This window comes from Patiria miniata, unplaced genomic scaffold (assembly GCF_015706575.1).
Source record: "Patiria miniata isolate m_02_andy unplaced genomic scaffold, ASM1570657v1 HiC_scaffold_10, whole genome shotgun sequence".
Taxonomy (NCBI): Eukaryota; Metazoa; Echinodermata; class Asteroidea; order Valvatida; family Asterinidae; genus Patiria; species Patiria miniata.
In genome coordinates this window covers 12,071,814-12,099,703 of record NW_024037048.1, presented here as the reverse complement: position 1 = coordinate 12,099,703, position 27,890 = coordinate 12,071,814, and the positions used below count along the sequence as shown (strand labels likewise).

The following is a 27,890-nucleotide window of genomic DNA, read 5'->3' as shown; positions in this document are numbered from 1 at the left end:
CACCTTTTCGGAGGATAAGGCTTTTAAACGGAGCCTCACAGGCTATGCTAGCCCAAGTCTGTCTTTTCGTATGGCACTTCAAAACAAACTCGTCCCAAAGGGCTTTCTTTATTTGCAACTTCGTTTCCAATATACGCCCTGGGTTTGAAATTTGCTTCCTGTATCCTGATTCGATACCGCAATTAGCAAGAAATAGATTCATATCGTGTACTTGGTGTTGTTATTTCCAACGTGTTTTACGTATTTTAACGTTCACTGTGAATTATTACGTCCAACCCTGTCCAATTTGGGCATATTAGTATGAAATGTGATACTGCATAATTGGCTGGATAAGATAGCAACATTTTAACCTTGAAAAAAACATATCTTTTTTTTTTTTGGATCTCACGCCTCGACCAATGATTCTCTTTTTACCCCCAAACACATACAAACACAAACGCTTATTTAAAGCACAGCCAGACCCAGACTATTCCTAATTTGCATACATAGCAGGTAGTGGTGGGAGCGTACTGCTCAACACCATGGAAACGAGGGTGGCTTCAAAAGGGCTTCCAAAAAAAAAACCCAATAACGTAGCCCTAGTCTGGGTCCTAGCCCCGTTTCGTAATCAGGAGTGTGTAGTGAAGGTATGCTGCGCGATGCATCACTGGACAGTTTGCGCAACGAAAGGGGATTTTGTGGAGCGCAAATTGTCCCACAATGCAGCTGAACATAAATAGCTTTATTGCACATTTCCGGTCTGGCGGCTATCCGGAAAAGGGTCTTTGGAAAGCCGTACTGGACAGACTAAAGGGAAATATTCTGACATTGACGTCAATATATATTCACGATTTGGGGCAAATCGTGCATTTTTGTGGCGAATATATTGACATCAATACTTTTTTTCCGAGTTGCGGACGGTGACTGATATGAAATTAAACTCATCGCTGTGAGATTCTTTATAATAAAATTTGTGGTCCCTCTATAGCTTCCATAATATTACTACTACTATAAGAATAATACGAGCATTTATTATAACAAAACAAGGAAGCATGTCCATCATTGCTAATCATTTTGTCCCTATCTGCAACCATGTTGGCTGGCTCAGTGATTATACTTCTGCAAATTTCAAAGGTTTTCCACCTTGTAACCAGTGAAAAATTCAACAGAATTAGAGAAACTTGGACAAAAATGTTGGTACGTCCATGCATTACTCATACACTACTTGTGTTTCTTGCCGGCCCCACTATCGCTAATTCTGCGCATGGTCGCATCCAATCGAATTTATTAGCAAATTGAGTGGCCGCAAGTAGATAACTACGGCCTTGCTCATCACACCGAGCTAGCCGTGCGCAGTCTGCATCTGGTATATGAACCGACGGTTGCGACTATCACCAGGTCTATCTTCAGCACGATAGCACAACTGATCTACCATACCAGGTCCATACATTTAGACTGTGACTGAAAAAAAAAGACAACTCAAAGACCGTGTATGCGAGGGGCAGCCTGCAGAATGATTTCAGCATCCCAGGTGACAGCCGTACATCGACGTCAAGCTTTGAGGCAGAATTGGGCTTTGATAATCTGCCAATATCACCACCAAGGACATTATTAGCATATGTACACCATTTACATTCCTACGTCATTCATAAATGAACATAATTATACACCGATCCTGCTAGCATTGATTGTGTTATCAACGTCATAAATGCGGATATTACAAGGTACAGAATGTGGTACATGTATAATTAATTAAACCGCGATCGCACAAGGAGTCGTGCATGGCGGGAGACAAGCATCGTTTAGAATACGCATAATGTATCAGTGATTATACATCCAGCAAGTTCACATCAGCTGTGTGCACGCCATAGGGAGCTAGCTGACGGTCTTGCTACATACGGACATCGGTTGGAGAATGCCATTTGTTTATTAACCAGACGGTCTGAAGCCCGTGCATTTCTCATGACTCGGCGAGCTTTTCTAGGAATATTTAGTGCTTATACCTCCCGTAGAGAAGGCTTCAGCAACAAATATAAGACCAGCACGGTTCTTCACCTAGCGAAACAGCCATTTGGCACTTCCACTCTTGGTTAAAAATGTTAATTAGACATCAGGGACCCAGTATGGAGTGACCATGAAGCTATGTACAGCGGTATTAAATTATCCACCATTATATACCTTCGGTTTGAATATTATCTGATCAGGATTGGCCACGGGTCTGTTTAGTAGCCTCAGACGAGCACATGGTTGAGCTTAGGACCCACAATTGGTTCCAGTGGGTGTACCTGCGGCACGTATGACCCATGAGTAGCCAAGGTAGAGAGATCGGTAAGCCGGCTTGAATGAACCGTACCTCGTCCGGACGCGGCTGCAGTAGTCGACCCAGAAGTGGTGGTCCTACTTCGCTAACAGTGCCGCACGGAGGGGCCAAGGTCCACCACCATCCGCAGCACGTCGGCAGCTCTGCTTGCTACGGTGGTGGTGGGGGCGAATTCTCAACACCGGAGGATAGCTACGACGAAGCAACGCTCAAAGCCTGTGTGGACGAGTGTGAGAAGGTATGAGCTATACGTATTGTCGTGCTTTTGTAGGAGCTGTTTTATCAAAACGGTCGATACGACCTTTACCTTTATAAAAATATTTATTACAGGAGCATCATTAAATGTTGACATTGTATTCTGAAGTGTTACCAAGGAAATCCAATTTGAAAAGGACCATTTTGCTAACAGAGAAATAGTTAGAACAAAATTCGAAAATGCATGACGAAATGCGATTGCGAACATATACTTTATTGTAAATGGGTCGTTTTGCAAGTTATGTGGCCAGTAAAAATGATTATCAATTCCGCGAGGCATAAAAAACACGAACAAAGTCATTTTTTTAATTTTGTGCCTGTCGTAGCCATACCAAACCATTGCCCTCTAACTCCGCCTCAGGCCTATATACATGCATGAGGTCTATAGAATCAAAGGGAGGACAGTAGTTTGAACTGAGAAAAGTGGGATTTTTGGGAAATATTCATCATAACATTATTACTATAATGTAAGCTTTGACCGCTAAGTTAAACAAAATCGTTCAAATAGTTCCAGGCCATTTAAAAGTCATGATAATAATCCATGGTCAAATCGTTTTATTTAATAGCATCTCTCAAGATAAATGTGTCCGTTTAAAATCCACATGGTCGTTAAACTCGTTTGATTTTGTCTCAGCAAATAGCTAGATCATTTTCATAAATTAGCAGTTAGCACACATTTTTCAGAATGTTTGCATTCATATACAATGTTTCTGTCAATATGCTTTCTGATTCATGTTTGCCTATAAAGGTAGAGACTTTTGCATTTCTACACAAAGTCTTCCTATAAAGACCCTTCAAAAGTGATTTAGATCGTGGAGATAGCGGCCACTATGATAACGAACCACTACGCATCGGCAGAACAGTAGTCCTTGATAATATGAAACTACACCGCTGCAGCACACCGATAATCTCATTTGAAATCATTTAAGGTTCAATAATTACGTGCATGCTATTCTGCTGTGTCGCTGCACTGCATGAGGACAGCCTTTTCATCTAACATCCAATCTCTTCTGCACTGTGCTCCTCTCGTTATGGTCCAGAATGTCATCCATCCAGCCTCGCTTCTGTCACCCTGTACTTCTCCCGTATGTCCTTGGTGTCCAATTTGTAATCTTAAGAGTCCAACTATTGTCTTATCTTCTGGCGATCTTCTATTAATTTGGCCAGAGGAGTATTTCTCCTGACATCATACTTAAGGATGTCCTATTGAGGACCACTTCATGTATAAGGACCATTGAAAAGGTTTTTACATACCATTTTCAAAACAGTGGAACTCAGTGATGCATGACCAGATGTGTGCAGCCGAGATATCAATGGAAAGCTTACTGCCCATAGTTTATGATAAAATCATAATTATGGTCTTAAAGTTCATAGTTTGTTCACATTATGCCTTTGCTTTTGGCTTCTTTTTTGGACACCATGTTCAGCAAGATGTCGTTAAGAATAAAAAAATGTAAAATATAAGTCACATAGAAATACAAAAACGTACATAATAATAAAATGAGACCACTTTCATTAGTCTTTTTGAAAGGGTTAATATTAAAGGAAAAGTTAGGTTAGTTAATATTTTTTCGCAAATACAGTGAATGTAATCCATTTACAATCATCAAGTGTAAGGTGGCGGCAATTAAATTGTCAGCACACGTGTAAACGTGATACTTATCACCGGGTCGCAGAGCATCCTATGTAACCGAAATAATGCAGAACATCCTAATGCTACATCCCACTGACTCAAGCTTATCCCTCAAAATGGGAGTGCAATAACATACATTTAAATCCTCACACTGATGATCTTCTTCTTCCATATTCCAGGGATTCAGTCGAGTGTATCACAAGTCTATCACTAGTCCAGTCCAATTAAATCACAAGTTCATACAGTGGATGAACAATAACAAAGGAATGCCTTTGTCAAAGCTCATTTGAATCGCTTGTGAGTTGAATTGGACTGCAGGACTTGTGATGGACTTGCAGGGACTAGACTGATTTACACTCCTGCCATGTTCACGCCGGTACACGGGCTCATTATACCCATCTCCGTGAGACGATAACAATTTAAATATGAAAAAGCAATGTACGTTTTATATACTATATCTATTTTTTAGTCACTGTATTTGCAAACAGTCACTCGCATTTTTATTACAAAGGCCCGACCTACAGCAGCTTGTCTGTGAACAATCGTCATAATATATGTGTCTCTGTAATTTGCGCAACTCAATCAAATTGATGCAATTACGCGCCCATTACAGCTTAATGGCATGAAGGAGTTGTGCTGAGGAAAAATATGACAGACGGAAACGTTAGTCATGCTAAGGTCGTTCATAATCAAGCCTAAACGGGTGTCGTACAGGAAGCTGATATGTGCGTCTATGGCGGCTTTACTCTACAAGCCCTTGATCGTGCATCGACATAATGACTGCATTCTACCAAATGCCTTTTCGCTATTTATTCGCAAACACAGCCGCTTTTTTCTATAAATTGCGTGTTTGCGTTTTTATTGAGTAAACACTCCTTCCTCCACGTAAATAAATGAAAAATCGATGTAATCGTATACATGTACTGTACCACACGCACGAAATACCAAGTTCCATTCGTTTCTTAGTAGGAATGCACTCGATGCATGTAGGAATGCATGTTCATATAAATGCACGGTTGGCGTGTTGTAGGGCCTGTTGAGGGAATTATACAGCACATGCGTAGAATTACATTGGAAATCAAGTTGGATATGGTTCATTATTTGATTTGAATAGTGACACATTAGGATGTAGGACCTAAATGTAGATTTTTCTGTATACGTAGCCTACATCTCTTTTCAGACGGATAAAACTGGTAGTAAACACACAACGAACGAGTCTCTTTTGCAAGAAAAAAAACTGCGTGAATACTAAGACTCCACATTGGAGACCACGGTGTTTTTTTAATTTCAGAAGATGCATCTCAGCTGCAGGATGCATTTTCAAGACAACGGGGCAGTAAAATAATTGATTCCAAAAGAAAAAATAAATTCAATTTCGATCGAAGAAAACTAGAATTGAATAGCATAAGGTCGAGTCGTGCCTTTGAGGAGATTTAATTTGCGTGAGATTAAAGTAAATTTAATGGGAGGAAATAAACATCAATGTCAGGCTCGCGACCAGCTGCCATCTGCGCCAATCGTGTGTTGTTTTGTTTGTAGGGTAAAAGGCAGTGAGTGGCTATCAACTGATTCAAACTGACTTCGTCTAAGCAAATAACGTGATGCGTGAAACCAAACAGGACGTTCACGTCCGAATGTAACAACACTGTTATTACAATGCTATGCAGTGTATGTATTGTCGCTGTATTACTGTTGTCAGATTCTTAGCTATTCGTTGGGAAGAATTTAGAATCAGCGAAGCACGACCAAGATGATGAAATGTCATCGGTTGTAATGACTTAACCTTGCATCACTATAAAGACCCTCCGATATCAACCATGACCAAACTTAAAATGTATGCCGAACCTGAAACCTTTTTTTCGGCATTATTTTATCGGGTATTGCTCAGGTTTAAAAAGAAAACCGGTTACGTCTCGATAGTCCGAATTCTATTGGTCCGAAGTCCCATTGGTCCGACGAAACATAATATATGTACTGTGTAGTTGCACTGGTTGAGGTTGACTGACCCTAACCCTAACCCTGACCCTATAATCCTATGGGGCGTCGGACCAATGGGACGTCGGACCAATGGGACTCCGGACCAATGGGACTTCGGACCAATGGGACTCCGGACCAATGGGACTTCGGACCAATGGGACTCCGGACCAATGGGACTTCGGACCAATGGGGCGTCGGACCAATGGGACGTCGGACCAATGGGACTCCGGACCAATGGGACTTCGGACCAATGGGACGTTAGACCAATGGGACGTATAGAGCAATGGGCCGTTTATACCAATGGAACGTATAGAGCATGTGCCGTCGGACCAATGGGACTTCGGACCAATGGGACGTCGGACTAATGTGACGTCGGACCAATGGGACGTCGGACCAATGGTACTTCGGACTATAACACCCCATGTATTACGCCTCAGCATGTAGCACTATAGCACTGAGCTTTACATTACTGCCATATTGCTTCAAGGTGCTGCACAATTATTGTTCAATGTAAACATCACAAGCCTCTATTTCAATGTAAGTAGTTGCTTCCATCTAGATTTAATTCGATATTCGTGACGACATAGTGGTGCCAGTATATCTGTGGTCATATCTGGCAACTGATTTGGACGGCTGTCAAATGAATGTACATGTATCATAGCTGCAGTGGCGTAACTACATGTATAAGGAGGACGCGGGGGGGGGGGGGGGGGGGTTACTTCCCGGGTGACCGTGTCCCTTGGGTGCCCCAATGTGAAATCTTGAACTGAACAACAAAGCACCATATACTGCACTGTTGCTATGATACGTTTTATGTGCCTTCAGTTCCTATTTGAAAAAATGTATGTATCTCGAGGTGCCCTCCCAGGAGTGTGACCATATAGTTACGCCACTGCACATAATGTGCAGCGGCGTAATGCCTGTTTTCTATGGCAATACTTCTTATAGCAATTCCACTCAGTGGCGGTAAAAGGTGTACTTTGTGTGATGGCAAATACTGAACAGATGCCATTCCGTTCACTACACATGATAATTAGATTGAAGTTTCAGATGAATTATTGTACAGGTTCGTGTATACCGGAACTTTGTCGTAGGCCTAATATCTCATTTCTTTTCCTGAATTTGTTTTGGTCAAAGCTCAGTGGGGTACTTCAAAATGTGAAATAAGTGATTGTACCTTTTTCCCATCCAAGCTTGTTCGAGATTTCAACACCAGAGTTGCCCAGTACCGTGAGAAGTTAATAGGTATCGCCGACGTCAGCGACTGTGTGCACTTCCGGGAGGATATACGCCGCAAACGCAGAAAGGGTCTGGAGGCTGCCAAGAGCGCCAAGTTCAAACTGTTTCCACACATGCGTGGGTAGGTACACAAACCCCCATTTTGAGGCAAGCTCGGTCACTAACCATTGTTTAACTAGTCTCTTTTATGCTGTACATTGTGATTTGTGATTTGCGTGTTGCTATTGGTAACCAGCGACAGGCCTGTAGTCGGCAAGACTTTCGCTACCACTTCAATCACAGAGGTACTCTTCCACAACGAAAGCAAGTTGTGCTCGCTAGCTATTGTTTAGATAATCCGTCACGGGGCCATTCAGGGTAGCTCCGTGCAGTGATCACGTGCACGGATTCGTCTATACACAAGGTGTTCCAAAACAAAGAGGTAACCCACAAACAAAGGGATATTTAACCAAACCATATGAACTAAATGACCATGATTATGCAGCAGCGGCGGAACGGTTTTCAAACTGGGGGGGCATCACCAAAAAGGGGCACTTGCTCAGTAAAAGGCATCTTCCGTCGCTGAAATGTCGACACGTTTTTTTTTACCGGGGGGATGGCCTGGTACCATCTTCCAAAATAGTGGGCGCTCTTCAAAACCGGCCATTATGCAAACTACGCATTATGTGCCCATTTTCAGGGCGTATTGAAAGGGTTTGGGGGCTTGGTTTTCATATTCCTCGTTCAATCAGAACTCTCAATACCCAGTTTTTTGAAATGGTTACTGAAACAATTTATCCGAAATTTTAGGGCGTTTTGTTTTCATCTCGAGGGGGCACATTTATGCTCGAGGGGGCACATAATATGTCCGCAAGAGGGGCACTTGGGTAAATCGGGGGGGGGGGGGAGGAAGTGCCCCTGCCCCCCGGTTCCGCTGCCCCATTGATTATGGTTTGATCATAAACTAGGGACAGTGTACAGCCAGGGGCGTCAATCGCTTCTCAAAAGTGTGGGGGGGGGGGACATACCTTGATCAGAACTGATGCGAGCGCGAAGCGCAAAACCCTTACAGCGTGGGGTTCGGGGCCCGCTAAAGGGCCCCGAAAAAATTGGATTCTAGATGCTCTGTGTTGTGATCTGAGGCAATAACTTACCACTTTCTTCCATGCTTTAACTACTATTTCTTAGCAAAAGATAATTATTTGAACATCGTTTTCGAGGTTGGAGTCATTGAATCAGCTACCGGTATTCTGAGCTATAGGCGTGTGGTTCGGAGCCCGCTTAAGGGCCCCGAAAAATTATGGATTCTAAATACTCTGTGGTGCGATCTGAGGCAATTTCTGACTACTTTAACCAATATTTTCTTAGCAAAAGATATTAATTTAAAGGGAATGTACAACATTTGCTTTTGCTGCAATTTTCATAAATAAATGGATTTGGAGGATTAGTATGTTATAGAAAATATTGTTACACTGACTTGTTTCACGTTTTGGGTTCGTAGATGCTGGAAAAACCAAGAAAACCAATCATATTATTGTAGTCTGGTTCCCTGACCCCACTTAAGATAAAACGGACACATTTATAGACTTTGGAGAATTGTAAGATCAGAGAATCAGTCTTCACATGTGTGTAATCAATTGCAAAGAAAATGCAGACTAACTAAATATAAAAAATGAAAAAAGTAAGACTGCTGCAAACTGCTTACTGACTGGGTGGACCTGAAATATATAAATCTAAAAATTAATGTGGCCTGACGTTGCGAACTTAGCAAGTTCTTCTTCAGAGGCTAAAACAGAAATGACAGAGGTACATACATTAACATGGGGGTGCACACAAACATGCAGGGATGAAAGAAGAAACACAAAAGGAGGATTAGGTGGGAAAGGTGTGGAAAGATGCAGGGCAGGGTGGATGAGAGAACAAAGAAACAAAGGGAGATGGCAAACCACAAGGGGTCTGGTATGAACAGGGGAGGGACCATAAAGGGGAAGGATCAAAGGTCACAGGGAGTGGGAAAGGACAAAAGAGTGTGGGAGTGAAGGGGGATTATGCGGGGGGGGGGAACAGTATGGAGGTGGAAAGGGATGAAAGATGGGGAAAGATGGGGAAACACAAACAATGAAGACCAGGTGGATTATCTGTAACAGAAGACAATGGAGGAAGAAAAATATTAATCATTTCCAAGTTGGATGTTGAGACCATGTGGTTGAATATAAAAAAGTAGGAGCACTTTTTTAAAAAGGCCAGTTTTCTCCAACGCTGGTCGGCCGACCAGCGTTGGAAAAATACAGTTTTTCTTGAAAACGTCAGCACACCAGGAGCCACAACGTTACAGGATGCTTCAGACTGTCATTCCCTAACAATCCAGTAAGATATTTCGTGATAATTTGATCATTTCGTTTTTTGATGTTTGCAAATGTTGTATCTTCCCTTTAAACATAATATTAGAGGTTTTCTCAGCTAAAGGCATAGGGTTCGGGCCCGCTTAAGGGCCCCGAACAATTTTGGATTCTAAATGCTCTGTGGTGCGATCTGAGGCAATTTCTGACCACTTTAACCAATATTTTCTAAGCAAAAGATACATTGTAGTACATAATAGGGCCGTAAATGAGACACGAGTTCAAAAATCTGGGGGGGGGGGGGTATTTGATATTGCGCCCATGTGTACAGCTTTCCATTGATATCTTGGATGCATTCTTCTGGTCATGCATCTCTGCGTTCTATTCTCTTCAAAATGGTATGTCCGAACCCTCTCGGGACAGTTTGGGATAAAACCTGAATTCATGTACATCCAGACTTAAGACGAGTTCAAGGGACATTATGAAAACACGAACAAAACAGGATTTCTGTCAAATGATGATCTTAATCATTCAGGATTCAACATCTTAGCCAGGTTTATCACGTTCCACATGTCCACCTGCCCTTTTAACCACAGTCAACCACGGCGGCACATTATCTTCTGTGGCCTAGCTGTCTCACAATTGTTTTGGTCCACCTTGTGATGAATACGGGCCTGGAAATCCTGAAGGCTAGAAAGGAGTCTGCTGACCTTGTTCTCTAAATCCCCCCACAAAAAAAGAAGCAATCGTAGAGTCAAATCAGGTGACCCGAGAGGTCATTCCACAGCATGAGTCAGTGTGATTATGCCGAATTATTATGTTGTGCATCCTTGTTAATATTTAAATATCATATGCCGTTGCCATTGCTTCTTTGTATAATTTGCTGCTTTGCTAAGGTTTCATTATTTTTATTTGCTTGAAAATAAATGTTCATGGGATGAGGTCGAAAAAAAACCCTCATCTGTCCTCGGATTCATTTCGTACATAAAATTGTGGTTGCATTCAAGTCGATTTTGCAACGGTATGCCCGACCCATGGAGATATATAAGAAGGGTCTGCAACAGCGTTTTGTTTTTACTAAAACAACACGACCAACAAGCATCGATCGTTGTTGACATTTGCATGGGATTTTTGGATGGTTTAGATTCCCACTTTGGCAAGACAATATGGCGTTTAACAGGCCTACATCATATTGTTACTGTGTCTTGCCTCTTATAATATCTTTATAGTTTCTCTCACACCTAACACATTAACTGCAGCGTGGTGAATACTACTTCTATTTTTACACCAATCGTCATAATAAGTATGATGTAATATGATTATTTGAAGCAGGCCAGTTGTACACCAAATAAAATGACTGAGCTAAAAGAACTCACCCTGTGCATACAACCAGGGTAAGCAATGAAAGATTCAGGCTGAATGACGCATGGGAAAGTCAAGGGCATTCACGTAAGTGCAGGGCTTTTTAATATGACACTGTATACGACTCTTTATCATGTTTTATGTATAGAACATTAAAAGCAGCCGGTGTATATGCTTCAGGGACAAAGCGTATGGATGACAAATAGTAAATGCCTATCGACTATATCTGAGTTTGCTTGGGACAGTTTTTCACTCGCAGCACGTCGAGAACGGGTATAACAGGGCCATTCAATCCATTGCCTGGTTAGTTATAATGCGACGATATGATAAGCTATATATAACGCTCCGTGCTGCTATCCGATATCTGATGGGTGATGCTGCCATAGCAATGGAAGTACTCATCTGAATTATGCAAGCTGTTTCTGTTAAAGTCGTTAGATTCGCGTCGTCAGGAAAATTACTATCACCGCAAGGGATATTTTTGATTAGTTCAAACGAGGTGGCTGTCGCCTCGCCCGCTTTGTGATGGGAGGGGATCATGCCTGAAGGGCATGGACATTCGTACGTTATAACTTAGTGTATGAAAATCCAAAACTCGCTTGTCATTCAATAGGCATGATGACGTCACACCATTTTTTATTCTCACCTGTAGATAATTGTGCGTTCCTAGTTTGAAATTAAGGCCTAATCTAATGTACAGAAATATATCCGCCGAAAATCATTAAATTGAGTAACTGATGGATATGGTGGAAAAGTAAATGAATATAAACGCACATTATAACACAAGGGATATATACGCGTCTTTAGTTACAGTCATGAAATTATATTCATGTAAATGGTATAACCAGGGTAAGTTCATCCGTATATCGGCTTGTATACTTACTCGTCGATCTGCTTTTATTTTCCACGGTACACAATCGTCGACATGTAGGGTGCCATAGAGACTAAGGTACACCCGAGATTTCTTTGAGGTTTATCTGCATGCTTTGATTTTTTTTTTATACTTAATTATGTTAACATAAAGGGTCTTTTCCCCCAACATTTGAGTGTAGTACTTGCTTTTCGTGAAGAAAGTGTTCCTCCTTAATTCGCAATTTATTAAATAGAATTTTTACCGTGACACGAATAGACCAACTGTGAATTCCACAATTTAAATATGTAGGCCTACATTGTATTGATATATTCTCGCCTTTTTGATCATTGAGAAAAGGCACGCCAGATGAACTGTCTTCAACTGAAAGGAATTCACCTTTACATATAAAAAGTGTTTCATATAAAAAGAACCACTATTTCATCGTGTGAATGACAGACGCTTAGCGATCGTCAAGACGTGCATTACCCACTGGATTTAACACAGCGCAGTTACTTGGAATTGTCATAAGTCTTGCATAAAAAAAGCCAACAAAATATACCCTCAGGGTATAGCCCATTATGTCATAATCGGAAAAAAACCTTTGTGTCTCCCAGTTGCAATCCAACAAGCAATTTCATTGTTCAATGTCATGTATTACATTATTACAAAGTCAATTATTATTTACACTGTTTCGTGATGTGGTGCGGTTTTTCATCGAGTAAATCTTCCCATTTACCAATTTCTCATTATGTTCTTAGACATGCGCAGGCATGATAAGGACAAGAGACCAAATTCCAGGCTACACCTAATCAATGCAGTCTCAATGATTTCGTGAAATTTGACGAAAATAGGCCTACATCATACTATTGATGAACTGCAGGTGAGCCTTAGTTTGCGTGTCAACTCGCACATGTGCTTTTTTGAATGTATTTGTTTGGTACATATTCGGTGTAAGACGCGTTGAAACTACACATGTACTTGGACGAATAAACTCGATAGCCTAAAAGTTGAACTTACTTTCCGATCATATGAAATTATGTTCATGCTGAAGAGTTTTCGCACGAGAAGTGAATAATACACCACGCAGGATTGAATGAATGAACATTTCTTTTTGACAGACGACATTTTTTTCCCTTCAAGACAGGACTGGACAAAGATGTCAACAAAAACTGAACTTTCGAAGCTTCATTTAGATACATTATTGTGTGTGACAAAAATATACCTCTTGTGCTCGACAAATTAGACCTGTTTTGTCCTAACGAATATTAATATTAAAATATTTGTATCTTGGCGTCTGCACCTTCTGCCAAATAAGTTGGTATTTTTCGTTGCGTATGCGCACAAACAGATCCGCCCTGTGACTATACTGGTTTGCGGTACCCATTTTTTCCTAAAAAGGGGCGGGAACCAGACTACCATGCGATCATTAAATCGGGTCGGAAATCCTTCGAAATATTGAAGTAATTGTTCCATAACTTTGTTGGCGGTTCCGCAATAATAGTCAATATCTTTGTTCAAGGGGCGGTAGTCAGAAGCCATAAACCAGTATTCCATACAGCCAGGGATCACGCCCAAAAGTCACGATACAGACCTGGGAAATAGTAAACGGGCATCACTCAGAGAGGATACAACTTGTTATAAATTTTCAAATGAATCACACAAGGAAACAGGCTAGGTGAATTATAGCAATGGAAAAGTTGAACAAAGAAATTGACTGGAGTGGGATTTGAACCTGCGACCTCCGGATAACCGTTCCGGTGCTCTTATATTACCAACTGAGCAATATAAAGCCGTATCGTCTCTGAGTGATGCCCGTTTGCTATTTCCCAGGTCTGAATCCTGACTTTGGGCATGATCCCTGGCTGTATGGCATACTGGTTTATGGCTTCTGACTACCGCCCCTTGAACAAAGATATTGACTAATTGCATATGGGCAACCGCAAGCATAGGGCTGGATAGCTCAGTTGGTAAGAGCACCGGAACGGCTGTCCGGAGGTCGCAGTATCAAGCCCCGCTCCAATCAACTTCTTTGTTTAACTTTTCAATTGTTATAATTCACTTTGTCAGTTTCCCTGTGTGGTTCATTTCTTCCATAACTAAACAGTTGATGTTTCATTCAAATGTGAAAAACGGTAGTATCGCTCGAAAAATATTTAACGGAACACAATTTACTTCTCGAAATGAAACTCGAAAAAAAAAATCGCACACAGAATAATCTTCGAATCCAAATTTGGAACATTATTTATAGCCAGTCAGTCGACACAGGAGCCTAAACAGCAGTCAATCAGTCAGACGGTGACTCAATTAGTCAGAGGAATTACACGGACCGGCCCTTGGGATCCAGCAGGTTGTTTACGTGTACGAGGGCTGGCTGGTGCACCGTCTGCAGTATGCTAAGATCTTATAGGCTGTAGTGCTGACGTAGTTCATCCCTGAAATTCACTTCTGTGATCTCGCCATTTTAAATTTGCGTAAGGGGAAAATGTGTGCAATATAAACTGAATTGCACTCATTCAGACAGGGATTTAGGCAAGACTCGATTGATGGCTAACGTACCGCTAAATAATGTCGCATCTATAGGCCCGACTACGACGGGTCTGTTTCCCGAATACACTTAAGTAGTGACACGGAATGCATTTGGTGAGACGTTTTTAGGGATTATTGATTCAAACTAAAATGTTTTTTTTGTGTGGAGAAATAAACTGAAGGATTAGTTACTCACTGTTATTCTCAACCCACTGATTTGCAGATTAAGATAAATGATACCATGATACTACAGTACTTGGCATTGTGTTCCATTGATACTGATACTTTTATAAACCAGTGCGCCCCATATTACGATGGGATGTATTCTCTCTGCCACACTGTTTTCATGCGACACGTCGTAGTGATCTGTATATCTATGAAAAATTATATTCTTCAACATATTAAGATATAGAAATGACCATTTTGTCTCAACATCAGCCTGCATGCAGGCGTACTCCGTTCCGTGTGGTGGCTTTTTACTACTGCTTTTCCGCGTTCAGGCAGGGATAATTAATGTACAAGGTATAATAAGGTGTTACAGCCCCGAGATGTATATTTACGAGCGGTTGCCCTCTTAGTGTGGGGGTTTCGATTCATAGACGGCCCGGGTAAACAAAACCTCAACTTACAGTAATCCACACAGTTCCTCTTAAGACTCGTTCTGCCCTACAGCTTTATGTATGGCGGATACTGTTACATCCCATGGACAAAACACTCCAAGGAGCAATGAGCAAAGTGGTTTTTGTTGACCTTTGTAGTGATGCTTGTGAAGACAAGATGCACGACAGCGTCTTCAATTACTACACAATGCGCCCAAGCCTCTATGCGGATATTACATTGGGTTACTCCTTGATCAGTAAATTCCAATTTTCTTAATAGCTCGGTACATTCCACGAAACTAGTGAGCCCCATGACGCTAGGAAAAATGGTTGGAACCTGAAATATAATCCTTTTCATTTGCTGTCCCGTTTACCTATAGGAGTCTTACGAAGCCAGACTTCCAGCGTCTCTTCATACAGCTGACCGGCTGCATGCATCTGTTTGTAGCAGAAATGAGGAAATCACTGGTACTCCTCTCAGCCTTTCCTATTGATCAAGTTGGTAAGTATACTGGTTTCCGGCAGATCATTAGTTGACCACTAAAAAGGGAATATTCCTTTGAGAGATTTTCTTCCGATATAGAAGCAGAATCGTGAAAAAAATGGGTGCGTGATGCACGGGGAGCTGTAAGTAATATGTCACAGCCGTACGTTTCGCTGAGTATTTATCGCAAAAAATATGGAAGGTCGCTTATTTTTCTAGACACTGCTATAAGCTAAATGAAAATATGGGCACAATCTGTCGCTGAACAAAGTAGCGTTTAATGTTTACAAACACAAGAAAGGTTTGTGGAGTTGCTCGATTAAATCGGTTGAGTTTTATGACATTAACATGCTTTCCCACGGGTTCATTTGGGTATAGGTAGCGCTGGATCCCAACCTCGTTCCCATGGTGTTAAGCAGTACGCTCCCAGTACCACTACCTGCTCTCTCACCCTGGTATTGGATCATTAGCATCATGATCCAAAGTATTTGGATACGTATGAAAATTAGGAATAGTCAGGTGTCCGCCTGTGCATTACATCAGCATTCGTTTTTGTATGCGGTGTCTGGGGTAAAAACAGAATCAACTCGTCGCGGAGTGAGTTACGAAAACACACCTTTTTTTCGAAGTTAAAATTACAATCTTGTGCGGCCAATATATGCAGTAGGGCCTATATATACCATTTCATATTAGGCTAATACGACCAATTTAGAAAGGAAAGGATTATTTTTTAGAAGGTGTGGACGAAATAACTACAATGAACGTGAAAAACGTAACAAACGTTGGAATAACAACACCAAGTACACGATATCATTCAATTTCTTGCAAATTGCGCTATCGCATCAGGATGCAGAAAGCAAGTTAATGCTGTTGGAACGAGGTTGAAAATAAAGTAAGCCCTGGGGACGAGGTTGCTCCGGATCCTTGCCCGGGAAAAATCATGATACGACAACAAGGATAATTTTGTAACCTTTATTCAACAAACGGTTTAAAATATGTGTATTAAAAGATAAATAGGCCTATTGCGAGTAGAAAGGATTTAAACAATGACGAATAATTTACGAATACTATTCTTTGCTTCCAGCACGTTACATTGTAGTTTAATAAAAGAAGGAGTTAACAGAGAAAGTTTGATTTGAATTGTTTGGTTAACTATTTGTTGCAACATATGTACAAGCATTACAATTTATAAATTTGTATTTTTTTGTTTATTGCAAGGACCTGTCTTATATCATGACAGCTTATTCAATACTATACCTCAATTTTCAATTGACGATTTACTTTGAATATTTGTTAATACCTTCGTTATCATTTTACATGTTGTCTCTGTCTGCAATTCTATTTCCAGTCTGCAATCATATTCAGCTGTTGTTCATCCACACCATTGTGCTAATTGAAAGTGTGGGCATTATTATGTGTGGGTGTGTGTGTGTGTTTTAAAATCAATTTGTTTATCGGCAAAATGAGAATCAGCGTGCAAAATGCCAACCATGTTATTCACAATGAAGGAGCGTATTTGTTAGATATTCTCGATGGAGCCTTTAATGTTTTCTTTTGCTTTTTGTGTGTGTGTGTTTTTTATTGGTGTTAATATGACTTCAAATTAGTTTGTTTACGTTTGTATTGTGCTCAGGACAGTGTTGGCTGAAGTGTGTAGATACGAGTTATAAATCGCTCATATTGCGAACAAATTTCCTCCAATGCAACCAAAGAGTTATCATTTCCCCAAATAAAAAACCTATATCTAAATCATGTTCTTTCTTTTGCTTTGTGAATGCATTTGATATCATCGCATGGTTTTATAAATGCCTGCGCATTTTGGTTATTCCTTTGCTGGTTTCTTTTATACCCTCTTGTCCACAACATTTATCGTCAGGCCATCCGTATGAAAACCTCCCAGGTATGGTTATGATGATGGAGATAGCTGGTCCGTCCCATGACCGGCGTGGTGGCAGCCATAAGGGGCGTGAGCTGACCGTGTCCGAGATATCTGACCAGTTGGAAGAATCGGTCATATTAGATGGACCAATGGCTACCTCAGAGGATCTACAACTAATCGCTAAGTAAGCAGTATATATTGGACTTACCAGTAGACCACATCCTTCCATATGGATTGCACTCATAATGCACTGCATGATAATGACCGCCCATAATATATGAAGCTGTATATTATACATGTATACTTGGCGCAGCCCTATAACATCAGTGTGACTGAGACTGAGAAGCATTATTTTAACACTCTCCTGCCATTTTAATTTCTGAAGATCTCTTTACCCGTCGAGGAGGGGTCATGTTTTTATATTGTCATTATATTCATGGTATGAGAGCTCTATGTGTCTACATAATTTTAGGAATCGCCCATGGCACAAAATGAAAGACAATAAAAACCCAGCGGAGTTTCTATTGTGCAAGTTCTTTCGATATCCACAAAGAAACAAAGGAATTTACCCCCTTGGTTCATAAAAGCGAGGAAGTGTCCATGGTGCATGTGCTTTAAACCTCAGGGCAGTTCGTGACCAATTGCAACATGAGCTGGACACAGTAATGACGAATATGAGCGGTCTCGCCTCATTATGGCCACGCACGATCGCAATGTATCTGCACGCGTAGACCATCATTATGTGACATTGCGATATTGATCTTGATATTGCATGCCATGGTCTCCATGTCATGTTTATTCAGCGACCAGAGACGTACGTATGCGGTCATGGCTGATTAGAACGACTGCGTCTACATGGCAATGTCAGACGCTATATGCCTAATAAGAGTATATGTAATTTGTTATCCTTTCCTTAAAGATGCATATGGGTTCTTCCCATGCATATATTGAACGTTTTTGCTTGTCTGAAAGTGCATCAAGAGACAAAAAGGCCTTTGCATTTTAAAAGTTCGGCACATGTGATGGTTTGTTTTTAATATTGGAGTCTACTTTGGCAGAGGATGAAGGACAGTTTACAAAACGACGGAACGTTTCAGACATTGACTAAGTACGTATTGGTGAAGGGCTAATCCAGTATTAAAATTTCCCGATGCAAAATTACATCTCACAAGATACTAAAAATATTAAGTGCATTACCCAGTTGGAGACAGATTTACCCATTTAATTTGCTGACATTTCAAAATCATCCCGCGACGCAAAACTGTTTTATGGAGGCTGTGTTCACACACTTGATGAAACAGCTAACTGCAGGACTTGAAACTCCAAAACGGGCACTGAATATCGAAAGGTGTTCGCAACTGTACATTTGGGCCAAACGTACAAGTTTCGTTCATTTCTCGTGTATTATCATCTCATATAGAGACATGGAGGAGGTGCGGCATATGCTATGTGAGGTAGATCTGGACGAGATGATTCCACGACAGCGTTCACCAGGTGAGAGACTGAATGAAAGACTGAACTTCATTTGGCTAAATTTAAGTACCAATCCCAGTCCTATAGCTTGGATTGGCACCAAACTGGGTCTTGGGGAGGTGGGGGGGGGGGGGGGGAAGCTGGGGCTGGACACCTCATTACACTAGGGGGCGCTCTTCAGGATATAGATGTATTTATGTATATACTCGCGCTTACATCAAAACCGCGCATTTTAAAAGCTTTTGTTCTTTGTTTCACCACTTTACAGTACTATTGAACACATTTTGGTCGTTTGGGATGTTGAAAAAGTACCTCAAAATAAACCTTTTTTCTCATCACGAAAAAGTGGGGGGGGGGATGATTCAATACCCCCCCCCGGTCAAAAAGTGGGGGGATATGTACCCCCATCCCCCTGAATTAAATAAATAAATAAATAAATAAATTTATCTTAAGCGAACATGTGGGGAATCAAAAACAATACCGAGTATTTTGTTAACGTCGTGATGGTCATGGTTAAAACCGACTATGAAAAGAAATCCATGGGCAAGATCAATGATATAAATTTAACCCCATTCGTTTCCTCTTGCAATTTTCATTTCTTTTTGAAAAGACGTTTCCTTTTGAAACGGCCATGGTTTAGCGAGTGCTTATAAGTTAATTCCATTAGCATAAGTAAGCCTCGTTGTCAGTGTGTACCTTGTTAGATGTAGTTCCCATCGCGGCGGCCCTATCTGACAAAGGAGATGGTGACGGTTTTTGGGACGGAAACGCCAAGTAATTCGCCCGTTATACGAGTCCAGTCTGTGACGTCATGCCTGTCAACTGCAATTGTCTATCTACATCTGTCGACTACATCTGTCTCATGAGGAAAAAGGGCTGATATGATACGTTATAGTGTTGAAAACATCGATCATGTGTATAGAGACATTATTTCCTTTCAGATGAGTTCATGATATAAGATGAAATCACTGAATGAAGTATAGGACCTCCAGATTATAATTAAATTCCAGCATGTTTAGTAACAACCATTCAGAACTTGGAAAAACACATACTGTTAACATAATTAATCAATCCAGGACGCAGACAACAATGCTGCAATGTTGACACTAGATCTATAGAATCCGTTGCCAGGTAGGTAGGCAGGGGTGTCATAGCAACGGACCCATTATGAGCAGACAACGTGGAAATGAGTTTTTCGGAAATCTAAAGAAAAAACCCGCAACGTCGAGAACTACATTGGCCATGTGAAAGACTTATATTTCCTATCAGATGAGTTCAGGTAATTAGTTGAACATATTGAGGAAATCTCTGGGTAATTTCAGTGATTGCGAAGGGCGATTTCTAAAGGTTACGTAACACTTTATTTTAAATGAAACTACATGTACACAGACGTGTTCACGTAGGCGGGTGAAATCTTTGGAAATTAATTTATCCAGTTTGGAAGACCGTATCTGCATGCAACTTTCAGGATTTATTTCCGTATAATGATCCAAGTATGTGCTAAAAATTGTTGTGATATGTTCATTACTTTTCGTTGAAATTGGGAAAATACGCCTGGCTACGTACATTTTTGTAAGTTGTAACACTGACGTTTGCAACAGCTGTCAATCTTTTCAAGCCTCAGGAAGATTAATATCCAATATGGTGTGCAGTAAAACTTTTGAGAAAAGCCTCCTTCACTAATTATTTATGGATAAATATCACCCTTCCACTGGTCGATACCGAGACCCACGGCAAAACACGCTGAGTGACGCTAATACCATACGTTATTGTGTGGCTTGGCCGAAATCGGTCAACCGTAGCGCCTAAGGCGCTTTGCTGAACAATGCATGTGGCTTGGGTCGGCAGAAATCATCGTCAAAATTTTCCATGGAGATGGTTCAAATTGTAACACTAGCGTTTGCAACAACAGATTAAGCTGAAATTCGGAATAAAGTTTGATGACATAAGTGTTCAACTACTTTTGAAATAACAATTTTGAGAAATTCCTAGAAATTGATATAAATACAGAGATTGGGGAAGTTTTCGAACGATTTCTTCCAGACTTGAAGGTCAGCTATACCAGTAACCAGTATTGACGTTTCGGCATCGATGACGGCGATTTTTTCACTGACATGAAGTTTAGAATTTCTTCTTCCGATGATAATTTAACTTTTCAATCATACTGTGCATTTTTCTGAGAAACACAACGTTCAAAAGGCCATGTTTTTTGTGGCGCATGCATTTCACTGCTCTGCTATAGCGTCTAAGTACGTTATCGGATTAGCTTTGCTTAACAACGGCAGACGCTTCGCCTTAGCAACCACATGACTGATTTGGCTGGGATCATGATATCGGACTTTTAAAACAAAACAGTTTTGGGGTAAACCACCAAAAGTGACAAATAAAGGAGGTAACAGTGTACGTGGAATAATGCAAAATACATTAAACGGTCATTACGTCCTGGAATGCGCCCAATTGGGCTACAAAACGCGTCTTAAACGAAATGATGTTAATTGAAAAGAACATTTAAAAGTAGCATGTAAACGTCCACCTTACCATCCTGTAAAAACTCGGCGTTTTGTGTTATTCTTGAGAGAACTATTCGAGAACGAATTTCGAGGGTCAAAATGTTGATTCTAAATCGAGCTGTCGAGTGCCACTAGTTTTGAATCATATAGCCGCACAGTGCGTACGTCGCATACTGCGGACGTGCAAGAAACATTTGTTTATTGCTGTCTGTATTATGTGACTATTAAATGCTCTTTCTAATTAACGCTTCGTTTAAAACGCGTTTTGTAGCCCAATTGTGCGCATTCAAGGATCTAATGTCCCTTATGTGATGCCGCAGGTCGGCACCCTATAAACAGAACAAATTAAGTGTCAACTTCCAGCTTCTATGATATATTCGTTATGACTGGCCGCTCGCTATATATACGGCAAGTCTGAATGTGTGTGATCGATGTATAAGCATGAAGCAAGATATGTGGCAGCGGACTCCCCCCTTTGCTGTTGGTCATTGTGTTACCGGAATCTCGCTGGAATATTGTTTGAGATATATATAGGGGAACATGTTAAATAACAAGTCTAGAGTGTGTACGTGTATATGGTTTAGGGGCATATAGGGAGTACCCTCTACCACAAATTGTGCAGGGTATTGCCATGGTACTAAATACTTATCTGTTGGTTTCTTCATAGATGAACTGACCCACGTGACCTCCGTACATCGACAAAGCAGCCTTATTAGACTACGGAGGCACATCCTTTGCTGTTGCAGTAGATCCAAACACATCGAGCCCTGAAACAAACTGCATCGATACCTTTTGATACTTGCAATAATGAATTAAAATGACTTGGATGCAAAACTTTGGAAACACTCTTCATGAAAGCCATATCGGATGTCAGATACACGCCAGTAGGCCTACACGCCAACAATGCAGGACTTCGGTAACACCTTGGACACTCACATTCACGCATGGATTTACCTTGGATATGGGATACAAGCGACTGATATACCCAGTCAGTGCCGGGCGCATAATGACAACAGGGACGCAAGGCACGCACACGTGGAAAGCTCCCTACGTTATTCAAACTCATAAAAACACATTTTTAACGATTCTCTGAATGTATACAAGCCTTATTTTTTTATGGGTTTGCCAAGGTATATATTATTGACACATTCCTTATCCTACTAATGGATTTTGTCGTCATGGTTGTTGACAGCTCATCAACACCACAGAGTGCAAGCTGCTTACAGTATGAATGAGACTGTAATTTATATGAGAAAAACATTGTTTGCATGTTTCTCGTACAGTTTAAGATAATCATTCACACGAATGGGTTGTGCACATCGTTACACTTAGATTAACATTTGTTTTCACTCTGTATTCTCCATGGAGCGTTCTGTTTTGCCTGAGGCTAAGCTGAGGGCACGCTCTGTGTATCACAAGGCAAGCTAGTCAATTTTTGTTAACGCCTTACCCACACTCTACTTAATCTTTTAGAGTGTGATTTTAATGTGTGATTAATTTAACCAAAATCCAATACAAATTACTTCTATTCCAATATAAACTTTGTTGGCAACTTTACTTTTATAAACTTCCCCTTTACAATTACCCGCAGTGCGCACACCAAGATTATCTGTCAGACTCCCAACTATGCAACAGTATATAGCGACCGCAACGCATTCCTTTTGGCATTTTCCAAGGAATGTTGTTGAATTTGACTACGTCCCTCCGCTTCCGAGTAAGGGGGGAGTCCAATCGTCCAACACCTCGGTATATCGTAATTGTTGCATACTGTCCCTCATATTTGTAAACTACAAAACAAATCACTCTAAACTGTCAAAGTCTGCAACCCCCTGAAAAAAGGAAGTTCGCCTTGCGCACAAATGAACCCTGCGAGAGCCGAATTCTTGTCTGGCAGCCAATAATTCAAGTTTGGTGAAGAGAATAATTCAATAACTAATCGTAGGTGGATTTTTTTAGTTCGATGCCTCATTCAAAAGTGAATAACTCGCATTTCTAGGAAGGTAAACAAATCTACTTTTCGAAGTGAAACTCGAAAATAGCACGGGGAACGCACCTTAACATTTTGAACGTTACATCATGGAAATCTTAGGCCATGAAGAAGTATAGCGCGGGCTTTGTGTTGATATTTTAAGCGTGATTTGAAATACTTAATGTATGGTAAGAATGTCTTTCATTAGCTATTGTTTGCATTCAATGCACATTCCATATTCGAGTCAGTTCATTTTTGAGCCACATTTATAATACTAGCCAGCTCTTGCAATGAACTTTGCAAGGGTTGGCCTGGTATAACACCGCAGCCATTTGTACCACGTTATATAGTACATGCACATAATAATGGGCGATACGTCGTTCGTGATGCGACCGACGACATTATGACAGTGCAGTGTATGACGTGTACATGTATAATATTAAAAGAATCAAAACGTATAGCGTAACCTTATTTTTCCACAGTAGTTCCTCGGTACTATTTATCCTTAATTCATTCATTACTGACAAGAATTGTAAACATTCAAAGAGATCACGTTTTACCAACGGAGTGGATTAAAGCGGCTCTTTACTCCTCGGCTAGAGAACTAGGCCTATGTACACAAAAACATTGATTCACTTTTATTTAACTTTATATTGATATATTTAGTTTACTTCTATAATTAGTCAAATCAATTGTAAAAAAGAAAATAGATTGTAAAAATGTACAGTGTCTATACATAACGCTATCGTTATATTAAGTGTAATTAAGTCCAGTGTATCATATAATTTCATTTAGACGACACCTTATATCATCCATGTCTTAGACTATACGGGTTTTGATTTGCATATGGAATTCCTAATAATCTAATTCCCTAAGTGAAACCTCATCTGGTTGATTGTGTTAATGTTAGCGATGTTTTGGTTTAGCGGGGTTCTAGTCGGGTGGCTTGTAGGTGGAATCATGACCGGCTGGTCCAAAGCACCAAATTTGGCATGTAGACTCTATGGGCCATATTATACAGAGCATATTTACAAGGGGTGACACCTGAAAACTGTTTGGAAGGGTATCTTATTTTGCTTAAATCCACAATGGCCACCGTGCCATATAATATTTATGCACATATTTTGGTGCATTTTCAAAAAAGAAGAAGAAAAAAAGTACATTTTGAGGATTCTATTTACATATGCGTACAAAACATTTTCTAAAGCATATAAGTGATTGAATACTATAGGAGGACATATGACATATTCAAACTACTATTATACCCTAAAGTTGCACACAATAGCTTTTGCCTCAGATATCATCAAATAGTTTTGCCAAACCTCAGATTTGATGAGCTTCAAATCAACAAAGTTACTTACTGGCATATTTACCCTAATAAAATTATGTGGAAAATCATGTGAACAATGACAGGATCATAATATTTAGCCCGAAAAGAAGACCACAAAAAAGAGGTATCCGTAAATTGAGCTAAAATTAGGCGAAAGGTTGCCCAACGTGAGGACTTGAGCAAGTTCAAAGAAACACCCCAATACATGTAAGAGTCCCCCACGTCATGCAACCCTTCGCCTAATATAAGTAGCCCAATTTACGGACGCCTCTTTTTTCCACCTCATTTTCTTTTTGCTTTTTGGGCTAAATATCGTAATGCTATCATTGTTCAAATGATTTTCCGACATAGTTCTATTAAGGCAACTGTGCCAGAGAGTATAATCTTATGAATTTGAAGCTTGTCACTACCGAGGTTTGGCAAGACTACAATCTGGGGAAATGCGCGCAACTTTAGAGCATAATACGGTATCCATTTTAGATCTTTCATATGTCCTTATAATTATCAGTCGTGTGCTTTTGAAAAGGTTATTTAAGTACGGATATGTAAACAGAATCCCCAAAATAAACTTATCAACAAAACGATTGAAAATGTACCAAAATATGTGAATATATTATGCGGCGGCAATTTCGGATTTATGCAAATTAGGCAACCTTCCCAAAAGAATATCTTCTGTAGGGCTATCTGCCAAGTTTGGTGTTTCGGACCGGTCGGTCACGATCTCGTCAAAAATTGGATCTATTCACCTGATATAACTATTAGTGAAAGCACCGTTTGCATTATCACATTATAGTCTACAGAGACTTTAGACCTTTTGAAGGAAACTAAAAAATATGTTCTGTGATATGTGCAATGATATGGATCTTATTGACTTTTTAATTCCACAGACACTTTTTGCATACGGGACCAATAGCCACAGGACTAGTAATTACAAAGTATTAATAGTTATCAACATTTAGCCTCGCTATCTGGTTTGTAAGGGATATATAATATCTGACAAACCTTGGACAAGCACCTTTTTTTCGGCAAAATCCAACGTCCAGTTACTCCTTTCCTCAAAATGTGCAACTTAAATTTGTCACTTTAAAATATCATTAAAACTTGTACACTCAATAAACCAAATATGTTTAAAACAAAGTCTTATATTTGCTTCATATAATTGTTTTGGTCATTTTTAGGCGTATCTAATCCACCAATATGTTAAAGATCATCTACATGTATTTTGCAATTGAGTGGTGGATCATTTTCAAAATGGAGATGCACTTAAAAACTATACTTTTCAGGGGTGGACATCTTTGGAGGGAAAACTAACCCTGAGGTCATCGGTCACACCCGCAAAAATTGAACAGAAACCGAAAGAGGTTTAACCAAGCCTTAACTTGGTGTAGCCTATGTTTTGAACACAATGATGAGAGTTGTTAGTATTTTTGTCTGGATTTTGTTAAGTAGGAATATTTACCACTCGTGTCTAATGGATTTTATGTACTGGTCTATCTGCACCCTTGCTAAAATGCACCGGCGAAAAAAACACGTCAGTGCAAGGCGGGGTAGGTATCGCCTCCAGCAGATAATTATTGAATGATTAATACAAATATGAAAAATACTTCAATATTTTTATGGCAGATAATATACTCTTGAAAGTACGTTGATCGGACGCATTGGCGTTGATGGCAACTGCATAGACCGTCTGAACCGCGGTATGAATATTTGAATGGACAAGTGGAGAGAATGTCATGCAAACGCAAAGAGCTTGATGGTTTGAGAGTGTGTACGGAACTACATCCCTTCAATAAACGCAGTACCTGCATAATTCATTACACTTCGTCGTCCATGATGCGACTTGATAACAGGTGTAGTGGTTTATCTCCCTCCCGCTCCCGGGGGAGGGGGGGGGGGGTGATAAGTTATAGCAGAAAGGAAGTGGAAATCTGAGGTGCGGGACAGAGATCCATCATAAAATTCTTAACATAAGACGACCAAGTTGTCAAGCACGCGTTCTTCATAACAGAAGCACCTTTGAACATGCGCGATGCCTGCTCATCGCACGCATGTAGGCCTTACCTACTAAACGGTCTCTATTACAAATTACTAGTATAGTAAACCAAATGATACTGCTGGAAAACCGTGGCATATGATCCTAACAATGTGCGAAACTTTTTTTCAAATGATTGGAAATACACAATGTACCTGCAGTTTGGATTTCACAAGTTGACTTTTCTGTATGCACATGGAATCAGGTATAAGCCTATGGGAAGTAAAGCAGAACCACCCGACTAGAACCCCGCCACTGATCAAAAGTCAGTTTTACTATCAGAAGCGGACAAACGAACCATAATTTCTTACAATCATTCTCGCAATTAACAGTAAATTGTTATTCAGTACACTAGGGACCGCCCAAGGTTTTGTGAAAGTTTCCAGCATTGTTACCAATGTCATGAGGGACCATAAGGAAATGTCAATTTTTTTTCTCAGTTCAAATGAGAAATAAATGTACTAATCGAAAAAACAAAATTCAGTAAAACAAGCAGGCACGGTTCTAGAGGCTATATTTTAGAAGTGCTAGCAGGGGTTGATCCAGAAATTTTTTTTGTGGGGAGGTGTGCTGATATGTAGACCATTTTTTCCCGAGACCTTGGCCTCCGAAAATAAAGGGGTGGGGTGGGGGTGAGGGGGTGGTGTGGGCGCCTCATGCCATATTGTCAATGGGAGCACTGATAAAATCTTACCATCATCATATCATGCACACTATATTAAAGAGGTTGTGGAATGCTCGAAGACATTTCCGTCATTTTTCGGGTATATGTAGCCTAAGGTGTGATGAAATAAAAACGACTATAGTGTCTGTCATAAAATGAGTACAAAAGGTACTTTTTGAGAGCTGTTTTTCAGGTCCTGTTTGGACTCGAACGTGCAATTTGTGTAAAAGTCGTCGTTGGGGGCAGCAAACAAAACATAGTAAATCGTGACGTAATAAACAGGACTCCGGATGCAACGTAGTATAAACGAGTCCTGTTTATTACGTCACGATTTACTGTGTTTTGTTTGCTGCCCCCGACGACTTTTATACAAATAGCACGTTCGGGTCCAAACAGGACCTGAAAAACAGCTCTCAAAAGTACCTTTTGTACTCATTTTATGACAGACACAATAGTCGTTTTTATTTCATCACACCTTAGGCTACATA

The 27,890-nt window shown here is 40.4% G+C and overlaps 1 protein-coding gene across 2 annotated transcripts; it reads left to right on the top strand.

Moving 5' to 3' along the window:
- The first annotated feature begins 1,180 nt into the window (after nt 1-1,180).
- Nucleotides 1,181-25,843, top strand: LOC119738271 (regulator of G-protein signaling 7-binding protein-like). Of its 2 annotated transcripts, none has more exons than XM_038213113.1 (6): nt 1,181-2,537; nt 7,358-7,524; nt 15,442-15,563; nt 17,446-17,608; nt 18,845-18,918; nt 22,075-25,843. In XM_038213113.1, exons 1-6 carry the CDS (start codon nt 2,322-2,324, stop codon nt 22,176-22,178), a joined length of 846 nt encoding a protein of 281 aa, XP_038069041.1. In that variant the 5' UTR covers nt 1,181-2,321; the 3' UTR covers nt 22,179-25,843. The 2 variants fall into 2 exon arrangements, with proteins under 2 accessions (XP_038069041.1, XP_038069033.1); XM_038213105.1 differs by having other exon boundaries at nt 1,183-2,537; nt 17,422-17,608.
- Nucleotides 25,844-27,890: the final 2,047 nt, after the last annotated feature.